The sequence below is a fragment of the Hypomesus nipponensis genome, chromosome 19, assembly GCF_054491055.1.
Source record: "Hypomesus nipponensis isolate SF chromosome 19, ASM5449105v1, whole genome shotgun sequence".
NCBI lineage: Eukaryota > Metazoa > Chordata > Actinopteri > Osmeriformes > Osmeridae > Hypomesus > Hypomesus nipponensis.
In genome coordinates, this window is record NC_140379.1 from 12846503 (window position 1) to 12859987 (window position 13485).

General features: G+C 45.3%; 3 protein-coding genes across 3 annotated transcripts; 2 read left to right on the plus strand and 1 right to left on the minus strand.

Annotated features, from left to right (window-relative positions):
* The first annotated feature begins 666 nt into the window (after positions 1-666).
* Positions 667-3443, plus strand: pdcd7 (programmed cell death 7). Its single transcript, XM_084683040.1, has 5 exons — positions 667-2041; positions 2211-2349; positions 2448-2678; positions 2785-2872; positions 2968-3443. Exons 1-5 carry the CDS (start codon positions 836-838, stop codon positions 3101-3103), a joined length of 1800 nt encoding a protein of 599 aa, XP_084539166.1. The 5' UTR covers positions 667-835; the 3' UTR covers positions 3104-3443.
* A 302-nt stretch (positions 3444-3745) lies between these two features.
* Positions 3746-10511, plus strand: ubap1lb (ubiquitin associated protein 1-like b). Its single transcript, XM_084683041.1, has 6 exons — positions 3746-4009; positions 5382-5524; positions 6189-6770; positions 7851-8063; positions 9540-9641; positions 9840-10511. The coding sequence occupies exons 2-6, from the start codon at positions 5393-5395 to the stop codon at positions 9972-9974; spliced, it is 1164 nt and encodes a 387-aa protein (XP_084539167.1). The 5' UTR covers positions 3746-4009; positions 5382-5392; the 3' UTR covers positions 9975-10511.
* A 448-nt stretch (positions 10512-10959) lies between these two features.
* kbtbd13a (kelch repeat and BTB domain containing 13a) lies at positions 10960-13137 on the minus strand. Its single transcript, XM_084681657.1, is given in 2 exon segments — positions 10960-12124; positions 12127-13137. Coding segments are annotated over 2 exon segments (1527 nt in total). The 5' UTR covers positions 13001-13137; the 3' UTR covers positions 10960-11471.
* Positions 13138-13485: the final 348 nt, after the last annotated feature.

Sequence of the window (13485 nt, forward strand, 5' to 3'; positions counted from 1 at the left end):
AAGAAACAAGGAGATTTGTCACCGCTCTTGGGTGTCAGGAGAGGACGCCAGTAGAGGAAACGGTTTGTGACTATCGGAATGCACCCCATTCTGACGGATATACAAACAACTGCATCCGGTGTTACTGGCCACGTTTCCGCTTTTGCTGATTTGCTTTCAAAATAAGAGCATGGCATGGGACGTGCTAGAAAACTTTGGTGGTGCATTGCAAGTGACAGCATTAATATGCTATTTGGTTAATATTATATGTAGTACTAAGCAACTGGGCTTGTTGGTTGAAATAATTGATCAACTGGATTAATTTTGACCAATGATAAGACTAGGCCTAAGCACATCTTATTACATATTCTCATAGCTAGTAATATTCTCACCTTCCTGAATCCATTTCACCACCATTTGAGGTGACACAAGAGCATCCTCGTTAAATGAAGGATCCCTCCTCGACCACAACCAGTATCAGTGAAAGCTAAAACAACTCTTATGCCATGTAGATTATATGAGTAGTACTGATAGCTGTAACTGTATCCTTTGTATTTCCCGACTCTTTTGGGGTCAGACATGGTTGAAATAAGAAAAAGTACCGTTTATTTGTTTACCTTTATTTTGAAATTTGATTTGAAATCAACCGGAAATGTGATTCCTTGTTAAGATTGCTTCCCCATGCTCTACGAAAGTTAATGTAAACATGGCTTCCATTAGGAACAACAGTGTTGTTGCTTCTATACCAGCTAGCTAAATTCAACGTGTTGCAAGACCTGTAACCAGTATTAAGATACTTCGCCGTATTTCTGAGTAGTACGTTAGAAACCTTAAGAGAGCATATTACAGATAAGGAATGGATAAAACAAGATTTCAGTTATCGTCAGGCGAAATGCACCAGCCATCGTCCAATACTGCCGGTGACACCTTCGGACCGGGACCCTACATACCACCGCTGCCAATACAGCCAGGTGGTGAGAGAACGTGGGATCCGTTGCAAAGGAACATGCCAATTGCACAGTCTGGGACGTTCTGGCCACCTCCATATATGCCTCCACCACAACAAACTCCTCGTAAAGAATGGACACCCGTCGCTCCAGGATATGGTGGTCAACCATACGGATATAGGCCCCCCATGCCAATGCCACCGCCCAGATTTGACGGTTACGGACCTCCAAGTGTATCCCATGGCTTTGGCTTTGATCACACTTTACCACCACCGGCCCTCCCCAGTCATTCGGGACCGTGCCACTTCTCCCCGATGATGAGCGACCTTCAAAGACCTCCACACATTGGAACCTCACAGTCCAACCCTAGCCCTCTGGGTGGACCTGGGAGAGCGTGGGCAGGTGATGCACAACCTGGCCTGGCAGGTACCAATATTCGAATGACGTTTGATCAACAGTCCACCTACCCCAGGACAGGCTCACTAGACAGCCAATATGGCTTTCACTCAAACAGTAGAGTAGACCAACCAGACCACTGTTTTTCTGAAGATCGTACACCCCTCCTTAGATCCCCCTGTGGGGCTCCCCGGGGTAAAGAGCTCCAATTCCCAGGCAAGGCCATGACTGCACAGCCTCTGGATGAAGAAGCCCAGCACAGGATGCAGGATGAACAATGGCTCCAACGTTTTTTGAGGAACAGAGTAAAGCAAACTATTCAAACTCCAGAACCAAAGAAATCAAATTTAAACATATCTGTCCCTCACGTAAGAGATGCTATCTACGGAGCAGTTGAGCTTGTCTCAAAGCTGTCCATTGCATGTGAAACATTGAAAGGTAATTTGGAGAATGATAGTGCTTGGGCAGACTCCTACACAGAAGCGTTGAACGTGAAAAAAGACCTGCAAGAGAGACTGAAGATGCTAAGTGATCCTGAGTTTGTGGCAGGTCTAAAAAAGAAGCTGTCCTGCATCAGCAAGAGGAGAACCAGACGCCATCGAAGGAAACTGGTCAGCCTGGAAGAGAAACAGATGAGAGAAGAACAGATGGCTGAGAAAGAGGCAGCAATAGACAAATGGAGGATGAAACGCATACAGGAAGTGGAGGAGAAAAAGAGGGTGGGTTGACTCGGCGATGAAGGGTTTTGTTTTTAGGGGATTGTGCTTTTTGGAGCTTCGTGTTCTAACCAGCAGGTGGTGACAAAAGCTAACGCCAATGGATGCTGGTAAGTGTCTTAATCAAAGCAGTGGCTAACTGCTGCTTTTCTGTGCTCTTTTAATGCAACAGGAGCAGGAGCTGAAGTTGGCAGCAGACACAGTTCTCTCTGAAGTGAGGAAGAAGCAGGCAGATGTAAAGAGAATGCTGGACATCCTCCGTTCTTTGGAGAAACTACGCAAACTCAGGAAGGAGGCAGCGTCTCGGAAGGGTGAGAAGAGAAGACATTTTGATTATTGACCATGTGTTGTAAATGTAAATAGTCGCCGCTGTGTTTGTGTGAGTAACCTGTCTGTGTTTGTGTGTCAGGGATTTTCCCAGAGCAGGAGGCAGATGAGGTGTTTGACGGACAGGTGGAGCGACTCAGAGGGCTGATAAAGAAGAGGACGGCCGTGTATGCTGCGGAGGAGAACACTCTGAGAGTCATGCTGGAGGGAGAGCAGGAGGAGGAGCGCAAAAGAGACCTGGAGAAACGACAGAAGAAGGAGCAGGAGAAACTTGTGAAGAAGAAGCGGGAGATGGAGGTCATGCTCTTCGGAGGTGGTGATCCCATACTACAGCTTTTGTTGTTTCTTTTCCTTACGTGGATTGGGACTTAATGGAGTTAAACAGGACTTATGACTCATGAACTATTTTCTGTCCTCAGATGAGATGCCTGCTGAGCACCCCCTACAGCCCTTCAGGGAATACTACACCCAGGCTGAGCGTTCAGTACCAGCTTTGATCCAGATACGGTCTGTTTTCTCCATGCTATCTACATACTTGGATTTGACATGATCACAAAATAAATACCATCTATAACTGGTCCTTTTTATGTTGGTTTCTCCAGGAGAGAGTGGGATATGTGCCTTGTTCCTGTGGACTATCCTGATGGTACTGCAGTGCCCCAGACATGGGTCCTCCCAGAGCCCCCATCAGACGAGGTGTGGGCCACAGCCCTGGACAGAAACAGCCTCCCTGACTGATGCTATACAGCCACAGGGAGAGCTGACAAAGGGACTGGTCATTACCCAGCCATGTGCTTGTCATTAAGACAAAAGGCAGAATGCTGTTTTTTTATTATCTACCCCTTATTTCTAGTGTTGTTATGATGCCAAAACAGGTGCCGTAAGGTATTTATTTTCACAGTTTTGTGTGAGTTGACATGACGGCTATTATTTCTTTTAACTGTTAATCCCTTTTGTATTGTTCACTTTTTTATTTGGGTATAGGGTATTTGTATATGTGTATAGTGTTTCTGTATATGTGTAATGCTACAATGCAAATGTGTATCAAGTACAAATAATAAAGTACTTCCATGACTGATTCCGCTTTTACCGTACATGGGAGTCTTAACGAAGGAAAGTACTTAATGACATCACAGTCTGGCTGCATGTCTCTGTTGACCTGCTCAGACAGAATACTGGGAAACACTAAACCTTGCCACTCTGGAGAAGTTGATATCTTCTTTTTTTTTTACTGTGATCAAGCTGAGGGTTTAGGAAAGCCAGCTGTCTTAGATTTTTAAGCACTTGCCATTGTCAGACAAGCTTGTGGAAAACAAATGAATAGTGTACTGGTTGGCACACAACCGTCTTCATACATAATATTGTTCAGACAGAGGTTACATTAAAAGTGCAAAGGTTAGACCAAGGGGGAGGCTGTATGTCATGACCCTAGTCTAGTGTGACATGTGCTGTGGCAGCAGGTAACCTGGTCAGAAGGCATGTCAGTGTGTTATGTCAGGAGATTAGTGGTTCAGCAAGACCCGCCCCGCCTCATTAGCCACATGCACTGATCTGAACAACAAGTGTAGAGGTATCAACAAGCCTTTCACCCATACCACAGCCCTCACCTGAAGAGAGAAGGAGGTGTTCTGAAGAAAAAGACATGTATGTACACATGTTTGTTGAGATAGTGTCATTTGAGAGACTTGTGTGCTCTGTTTTGAATTTGTGCTGTCAGTTGGAGAGTTTGCTAATACTGTTTTCTACCTTTTGATTAGGACATTCAAACTGTTACTGATTACTGTGGATATTTAATTGTGTGCTTTGATCTACTTTTAAGAATACTTGAAAGTGTTATACAATTGCAATATGATTCTTTTATTATTAAGCAAATTCAAAAATGCCCCCAAAAAGACATGGGGAATTTAAAATGGGGATGATGACATCAGGTGTGTTTTGAGCAATGCAGAGGCAGAGGGTAATGTCGACTTTAGGGTGTGTTATGAATCTTTGTTGGTCAGAGTACAACCATACAGCAATCTTTTGTTTTGGATATAGGAGTTATGTTTTCATTGGTCTGACAACTTGTCAAAATTGGAATAGTTTTTAAACTCGCTCTTTGTAGGCCTACCTTATTTTCATGTATACGGTTTTAATATGGGTATTTTCTCTTAAATACCACAGTTTACCATGCATATGCCACAGTATGTAAATTGTAGAACTTTCCTTTGTTCTTCTTTGTAAAGCTAATGAGCTTAGCTAGCATCTGCCCTGCATGGTTCGTCAAAGTAATTAATCTGTAACCATCTGTCTAGTCAGCTGTGTAACTCTGCAAGCCAGGTGGGACTGGGGACCAATGAGCTTTCCTACTTGTGTTTATTTACCAGTTGTCCTTCACCTTGTGTCTACCTGAGGACTTACAGGGCTGACATTTGGGCACTCATACTGAGCTCAGAAGTGTGTATTTGTCTGCTGTTTCCTGAAGGACTAATACAAGTTAAAGTGACAAATCCTGTCTTTTAGCTATTTTGATTTGAAGGGATCTAAGATCTCTGTGTATTGCTGTTTCGTAGATCCAGCCCTGAAGTGTGTGTTTGTGTTTCAATGTCTCTGACATGTATGTGCATGTTTCCCTTCAACCAATAGAAGAGGAGCATGAGGTGTTTGTGAGCCCGCCATGTGCTGTCATAATACCTTCCTAATCTTCCACTAGTAGACAGCTCCTACCAACATTGTGTAACAGAATCAACAAAAATAGAGAGGAGAAAGAGTGACACCGCAGTATTTCTGGGAAGCAAGCAGAGATTTGGATTGATCTGCTTGCTTTACCTTTACATCCAGTCAGCCAAATCTCAAACTTAACAAGAGTAATGTACTGTACTAGGCACACTCGGTCGGCAGAAAATAGCCCTAAATAGTCATATATGACCATGCCTTGCTGTCATAATATAATTATTTATAATATTTATGCCCTTATTTAACCTTATCACCCCCCTCTCTCTCTGTCTTTCTCTTTCTGCTGTTCCATCTTCTTCAGTGACCAAAAGAATGAGCAATCTGGATGAGGTTCCTATCAAGATCCCACTGGGGACCCTGGAGGAGGCCAAGGAGGAGGTGGACCTGGTCACAGCCCCGGAGATCACAGTCCCTGACTACCTCACCATACTGCAGGAGACAGAGGTGTGTGTGTGGTTGGGGTCCTCTCCTAGTGTTATATTAAACAACTCCAGTGTCTTAACTGTAGTAGTAAAAATGTTTCCCCCGGAAACAGGTAATGACATGAAGGTAATGATGGTTTGTAGTGTGTGTGGTCTGTAGTGTCTGTGGAGTTTCTGTCAGAGACTATCCTGAAGTCATGGGAAACTTAGTGTATCCTGCCATGGTCTGAGATGAATTAGGATTATTAAGATACTCTGTCACCTCCAACCTCCTCCCTGCTAGACTGACAAAACCTAATTCCATTGTGACTTTGTTGACTGATTGCTCACAGTCTATACAGTAAATGTTTTTATCACATAAATAAAAACCTTGTCATTTTCAAATCCCTGCCAAGTTTTACCCAAATCATGTTAGATTTATTTTTATCACAGAGGTCTCAGTGCACAACACCTGACATTGGTTAGTCTGTTCTGTGTTCTCGTTCAGGGTTAGAACAAAGCTTGCACAGTAACTTCAGAAAATTCAAGTGAAAGGCATGTTTCTATTCTGCTGCTTCAACTAGCCCAAATTCTAGACCCCTCTTTAAGGAGGCATGGAAGGAAGCTTTGATGAGATACATTACCATGAAAGCATATTGACGCTAGGCCTTAATAGTCACCGACATGCCCTTCTTTTTCTGTGACAGTATGAGTACAGCCTGGAGAACTGGGTGCTGACAGGCTTGCAGGGTGGCTACCCCAGTCAGCCCAGCTCCCCTGTCCCCCACTCCCCCTCTGAGGTCCCGGCTTCCTGCCCCCCCTACTGGCTGATGTTCAGCAGCCCCCAAGAGAGCCGTCTGGCCAGTCGACACAGCTCCGACTTCTGGGAACCCAACCCCCGGCCTCGCTCACACAGCCTCAACCCAGCCCACCTGCGCTCCAGGGTGAAGTTTGCCATCTCGGACTCTGAGGAGGAAGGAGAGGGCCACTCAGAAGAAGAAGAACGGCCTTCCTCAGATAATGGATCCTTGGGTGAAGGTTCATGCTTAGGTTCCATCCGACCAGACCAGAGACAAGGCGGCTCACCTAACCTGCTCGACCTGCCCGCCTCTCAGAGTGGCCTGGCCCAGCAGCGCAGGAGAAACCTTCGCCAGTCCTCTCTCTCAGTGTTGGAGACTTCCCGCTACAACACCAACATTCCCTCCTCGTCCTTGCATAGACCTCCTAACTCCCGGGCACACACCCTGGACAGAATCCCCTCCATCACTCACCACAAACCCTCATACCCGGTAAGTCAACCCTTGAACCACTCCTGAATCCTTTGTCATGTTTTGGTTTTGAATGATTGTTTATGATCCTCTGCTTATGGGAAATGGTGGGAACTGTTTAGGGTAGGAAGAGGAACGGTCTTCCTGCACTGGGATGTGCAGCTGAGAGGCCCACTGTCTGTTTCCCATGGCAGGCTGTTTAAAGCTCAAAGCCCAGAACGCTTGTCCTCAGTAGGGAGGGCACGGCCTTACTATAAGTGGCTCTACACACTCCTGGAAAAGATGAGAGAGGGACTTAAATCACCACACAAAGTTCCAGAGGTATCCTAGTAGCTTGTTAAAGCTAGCTCTCTAGCTAGATTTGTTTAACTTGTTTTCACTTTAAGATTTCTGAATACAGTATTTACTGTATATCTAAAACAGTCCTAACAAATATATATACAACAATCTACAGTTTATTGTATATGAGTTAGTCATTGTTTTTGGCATGTCATTGTTTATAAAGGCTAATGTACCATTACGTCCATTGGTAGAGGAAATGGATCCCAACTGACTGGTGTTTTTTCAAATTACATTTCTCAAATGATGTGTAGCCTAATAATAGATAGTGTAAAGTCTGTGCTTGGAATCCTCCCAAGTTATTACAAGTTCATCAGGATTAGCAAGTGGAAGTAATCTGAAAATGGATTTCTCAGCAATACAACCTTTTCAAGGTTATTTATCTGCCCAGAGTAGAAATCCATGTAATCTCCTGAACTGTTTCCAATGCTATGCACTAGACACGCTGCTAGTCAGGATTTCAGACTCCAGACAAACTCAAAGATCAAAGAGAGGCAGAATTTCCCGGGTTAACCTCGCTCAGCATGGGGATGACCCTCGTTCTGTCATTCTTTCCATTTCTCTGTGCACCCCAATCCTCTCATTTCAGTTCCAACATCCCTCTCAAACGCACACATACACACACACACACACACATACATACATATTCACTACCCAGCACACCTCTTTTGGCATTATCTCCCCTTTTTCATCAGTTTGTCATGTATACACACATACACGTCAGCCACCATCAATCGCTCCCTGTCTCCTGTTTCCCCACAGTCTCTGAGCCCCGACTCCTGCCTGCCCCCTCCTCCCTCGGGGGCCTTCAGGCCCCTGTGTTCCCATACGGGGGTGCTGGACTCCTCAGTGGAGCTGCTGTCTGCCCTGAGCCCGGAGGAGAGGGAGCTGTTGGAGGCGATCACAGAGAGAGGCTACCCTCTACGTACAGCCATCATCGCCCTGCAGAAGGCGGGTCAGCAGAGCCCAGACCAGGTCTGTCTCTCACACATCTGACACATAAGGAGAAGCGGCATGGGTCTCTTAGTGGTTGAACCACAGCCTTAGATTTCTTCTTTCGCCACACTCTGTAGTCTGCGAGGGGCTTAGGAGGCCCTTGCAGGAGTGGAGAGGGCAGATCTTTATACTCCACCTCTAATCCTCTGGTGCTACAACAGACTGCAGACCAGTTCAAAGAGTGCACAGGCTCTCTTATCCCCTGGATTGGGATCTGTTATTCTTTCCAAAGATGGTTCAGTCTGAAGTCTTAATTCTTGATATCGTAATAATACATTACGTTTTGAAATGTGATCAAAGGAATGTATTGCTTAGACCCAAAAGACCTATGTTTGTGTAACTTGCTACAGGGCCATTTTTCCCTCCAATGAATGCTCCTTTAATTTAACTTATGTAATTCTCCCTCCTGGCCGCAAGCTTCGATGTTTGAAGCACCTTTCCCAGCTAATGGTACCACAGTGTTGGCCAAGCTATTTAATGACAGAACATCTGGTTTCAGCCACCAGGGTCTGACGCTGTTTACGTATAGGGAAAAAAATGATAAAAAAAAATACAGCATTGTAATAATAGATCCCGGTCTCTCAGAGTTTCCACAACCTGCTCTGTGTTAGTAGAGCTTCTCATCAGCGTCACACAGGCGCTCCCCCAGGACCAGTGCGAGCCACAGACCACCGGGGGGGGGGGGGGGGGGGGGGTTCTTTTTGAGGGGGGGGGGGTTAAGGCCAGAAAGATTATCTGTGTGCTTAGGCAATGTGAATGAGCACGTCAGTATGTTGGGAGGGGGCAGGGGCAGGAAGGGGCAAGAGTGGAGAGAGAGAGACATTACATGTCCTTCAGAGGCCATTTTAGATGAGTTTACTGGCTATATAAGTGAATAACTTCACTTCACTGCTTTCAAATATTCATTGAGGATTGTCAACAAGTGGTTGTAACTATCTAATCAGTTTGACAAAACTGTTAATGGTTTAGGAATATGGGCCACTCTGTTAAGGCTGGGTTAAAGGTTTGTCTCTTTTACTCGTCTCTTTCCCTCCTTAAGTCTCCATTACTCCCTTCCTCCCAGTCAGCATACATAGAGAAGACAGCTGGTGAATTAGCTTAACCAAAGCAACATTAAAAGGGCTCAACTCATTATCTAATGAATCAGGGTGAAATTATTTTGGTTCCCAGTTTGTACGTTGCGGCAGGTGTCACATTGCTTTAACAGATATTAACTTTCAAGTCACACCTGATCTCATATCATTTTTCCCTGACCTCAGAGTGAACCCCTCAAATCCCTCCATCAGCTAGATATATACTTTAATCTGTATTCATACTGTGTTATATATTTTACAGTATAACATTGTTGTCACTTCTATCTATGGCTATTGATCATGTATTACCCTCTGCAATTTGTGTAAAGAGAAAGAAAGTGTGTTGTGCCGTCCTTCTGATGTGCTCTGTGGCCTCCTGCAGATCCTGAGCTACCTGGTGGCGTGTGACCGGCTGTGTGAGCAGGGCTATGACGAGGCCCAGGTGGAGGAGGCCCTGGAGATGTTCCAGAACTGCGAGACCAAGGTAAACAAACATGTCAGAGAGCCAAGCACAAGGTGAAAGACCTTTTGTGAGCAGCATAATGGAATCTGCTTTAAGATTTTACTGTACACTAAAGATTACTCACAGGGGATAAAGACTACTGGGAGAAAAGATGAATTCCAGAGAGTAAGACGTCTTCAAGGTATCAGACCAGGCTTTCCTCTTTGTCCTGTCTCTCAGGCTGAGGAGTTCCTTCACCTGCTGACCCAGTTCAACGAGATGGGCTTCCAGCAGAACGCCATCAAGGAGGTTCTGCTTGTCCACGAGAACCATCGGGAAAGGGCTCTGGAGGAACTCATGATGCGTGTGGCCTGATAAAGGCTAAACTAACGCACCGATTAACACACTGAAGATTGAGCCGTTGTTCAATTGCAAAGTGAATATTCCCTATAGTGCACAACAGCAGTGGCCTTTAACAAGGAAAAGCACATCTTCAGTACTGTTTCATTTTAAGATGTTTGGTTGTGATGTTTCCCATACAGTAATCCAACATTTTCTTTGTAAAATATAGACGTATTCAGTTATTTTATTTGTTTGTATATTTATCTCCTTTGGTAAATTGAAGGTTATTGCACTTACACATACGGTATAGTCTAAACTAATCCTGAATCCCTAAAGGACTGGTGTTGGAAGCAGCTGTATGGAAACATATGACATCCAACAGTTTCTCATCAATTCAGCAGGTGTCCTGCAGCGATCTGAAGTACATCAGAATTTTAAACATGATTGCACTTCATGTATTCTTTTTTTATTTGACTGATTCCATGTTAAATGGTGTAAAGAATATACTAAATATCAAGAATGCTGGTAGTTTATAATGTTGGAAAAACAAATATTAAGGAAACTTGATAATAAAAGGATTACTAAGCCATGTGCTCATTTGTCTTGTTGTGGCCTTATGATACTGTACATCTTTGATTAATTTCAAGAAGGAACATCCACATTTTTGCCATGCCTTCTCTGGTGATGTGTGCCCACTTTTACAGGCTGTGACAATCCAGTTTTGTTATGTTCTTATCAAAGCCCCAGCGGGTCTTAGATGTGAGCAGAGCAAAGGGAAGCGCTGGCATCTATTAAAGATGTGTATCTTCTGATGATAGACTGGGCTTGTATTTGACAATGTGCTTGGCCAGGACAGCATTTCTTTTATCACTTTCCAATTAATAAACTTCACTCACAGAATGCATGGAAGGTTCTGAGATATGTTTCTTTTTGCTCGTAAAAAATTAATGATAATATAATATGTTAGTGAAGGAATGAACAAAACATCATTAATTACATTCTTCACCTTTAAGACATGTGATTTTAATTATATTTTATTGCTTCATAACATACCATTCTTCCACTTACTTCCAATCTTTTTTTGCCAGGGGCCAAGTATTTGCGTTATCTATCGAATGAATGATGTCTTACTTACATAGGTTATCCCATTAGATTTCAAAACGTGTCCATCTAGGGAAATCTTTCTAAAAGCTGCAAACATACCCTCATTACAGCAGTGTTGGCTTGCTGTGAAATCCATTCTGGCCCCATGTAACCTTGAGTCCTAGCAATGATACCACTGGGACCTTAGGGCCATAAAGAGCCCGTTTGTTGTGAAAACAGGAAAAATATTTAAGAACATTACAAACCATTGCTTATTTTCCATGGAAAGAGTTATTTGAAATACAGTATGCATCATCACACTTGATACAGCTTCACTGGTTGTACTGTACTTTCCAATGCAAATGAAGGTGACAACATTCACTTTAAACAAGTCTCTTCGCCTAATAGGTGTAGAGACATCATATGAAGAAATCTATTGATAAGGAATTAGTCCAAACATTGTAAAGAGGACCTGGGTGTGTGGTTAATACGGGTCCCATAACTTAGACCATCAATCAAAGCGTGAGAGTTTCCTAAAATGCGGTGCTGGGCATTTGGCATCCTCAGGAGGAATGTGTACATGGATCCAATCCTCCCAAAGCCAGTCATCTCCCTCTTCATTCTCCACCTGTGTTCCTCTATGGAGTACTCTGTGGTCACCTTGCGGTTGAGGGTGAAAACAGAGTCTCCTATGACCACGGCTGTGAATAGAGCCCCTTTACTATTCCCATACTGGCCTGGCATGGCCGTCCACTGGCCAGTAGTGAGATTATAACAGTCCATCACACACAGCAGGAAGTCTTCGCCTGGCCCATTACGCATCACATACAGATTGTCCCTGTGGGCTACCATACAGTGACCGTAGCTCTGGTGGCGGACCAAAGTGGTTTCCACCACCCACCGGTCCTGTTCAGGCAGATACTCCTGGATCTCTGTGGCACCTTTAGACTTCCACAGGCTGATGAAGATCCTGCTCATGGCCTTGGTTGAGACCACAGAGGCCACAGGGCAGGGGAGGTCGGAGGCAAAACTCCAGGTTCCTGTAGAGACCCTGTACCGCTCCACAGATGCCATGGCTTTCCGTTCAAACTCCCCCCCAAGGCATAGAGGTAGCCTTCATGTCCAATCAGAGTGAAGTTGTAGCGGGGCTGTTGGGGGCTTGGGATCAGAGACCAGGAGTCACTTTCCGGGCTGTAGCAGTAGCCGGTGTCTACTACTTTCTTGCTGACGTCATGCACCCCTCCGACGATGTACAGTTTGTTGTCTAAGACAGTCACCCCTGCCATGGTTGTGCTGGCATTCACGGGTAACTGAGTCAAGACTTTCCAGTCTCTCTCCTCTTCGTCCAGGAAGCAGACTGTCCTCTGGGAGTTCTGCAGCAGCTCGATGGTAGGGGAATGGGTGCAGACCACCATGTATCTGCCAGGACTGAGGGACTCAATGTATTCCACCAGCTCTCTTGGCAAGGCGCCCAGTTCTTCTCTCAGTTCAGAGTCCATGTCTCTGATAAACAGAGCGGCGCTGTGGGAGAGCTGCCGCTGCCCGTAGGTAGCCGCCGTGTGGTACATGAGCACACAGTTGTCAGAGTTAAGGATATTTATGAGGTGTTTCGTGAGGGAGTCCACCTGGAGGAAAGAGGCACACTCGATGGCCTCGACGATCTCGTCTCCGCTGAGCATGGGCCTCTCCCCGCTCAGGACGCGCAGGGCCATCAGAAACCCCCCCGCCCCCAGCTCCCTCAGGTGGATCTCCTCCTGCTGGCATTCACGCATTCCTGACTGGAAAAGGGCTCGGAAGTACTCACAGTGTTGAGTGACGAGGGCTTTGTCCACCACAAAAACCGTCTCATCTACTCTCACTTTGAGGACGTCCATCCCGACAGGCTGTGGAGGCTGGACCGGGGCTGGCTCCTCACCATCAGCCCCTGAGCCCAGACAGCTGCTAGGCTCCATCATCACGCCGCCAGTGATTTTCATCCCCGCCAGAAGCCAAATGGAAAAATGACACAGAGGAAATAACGACAATAACCGGAGTACCCCATGTCCATACGAGAAGCGTTTAGTCAAGGCATTCCTTCCAGTCAGGGCGGAGAAGCAGCTCAACTGAACCGTCACTGTCCGGAACAGATGTACTTGACTGGCTACCCACTGTATTTGTATTTCTCTTCACAGCTACAAGAATAGCCGTGTCTATACATAGCCAGGGGACGTGTGGCAGTTCTAATACATTATGATCATGACACTCAGCCGGCAGAGGGAGAACAGTGTTGAGCTGATGAAAGGGGACACGGCTGAGGCTGTGTGAATGGGGTACATCTCAGTTATGCTGCTGATTTATGGCTCTTTGTCTATGGCTGACAGTTTTGTGCCTGTGGAAAATGCCCGGGCTTGTCCTTGACAGCAGTTGTAAAAGTTCAACTACAACAATAGATTGTTCCCTGAGGTTGTTAAAAAGACAATGC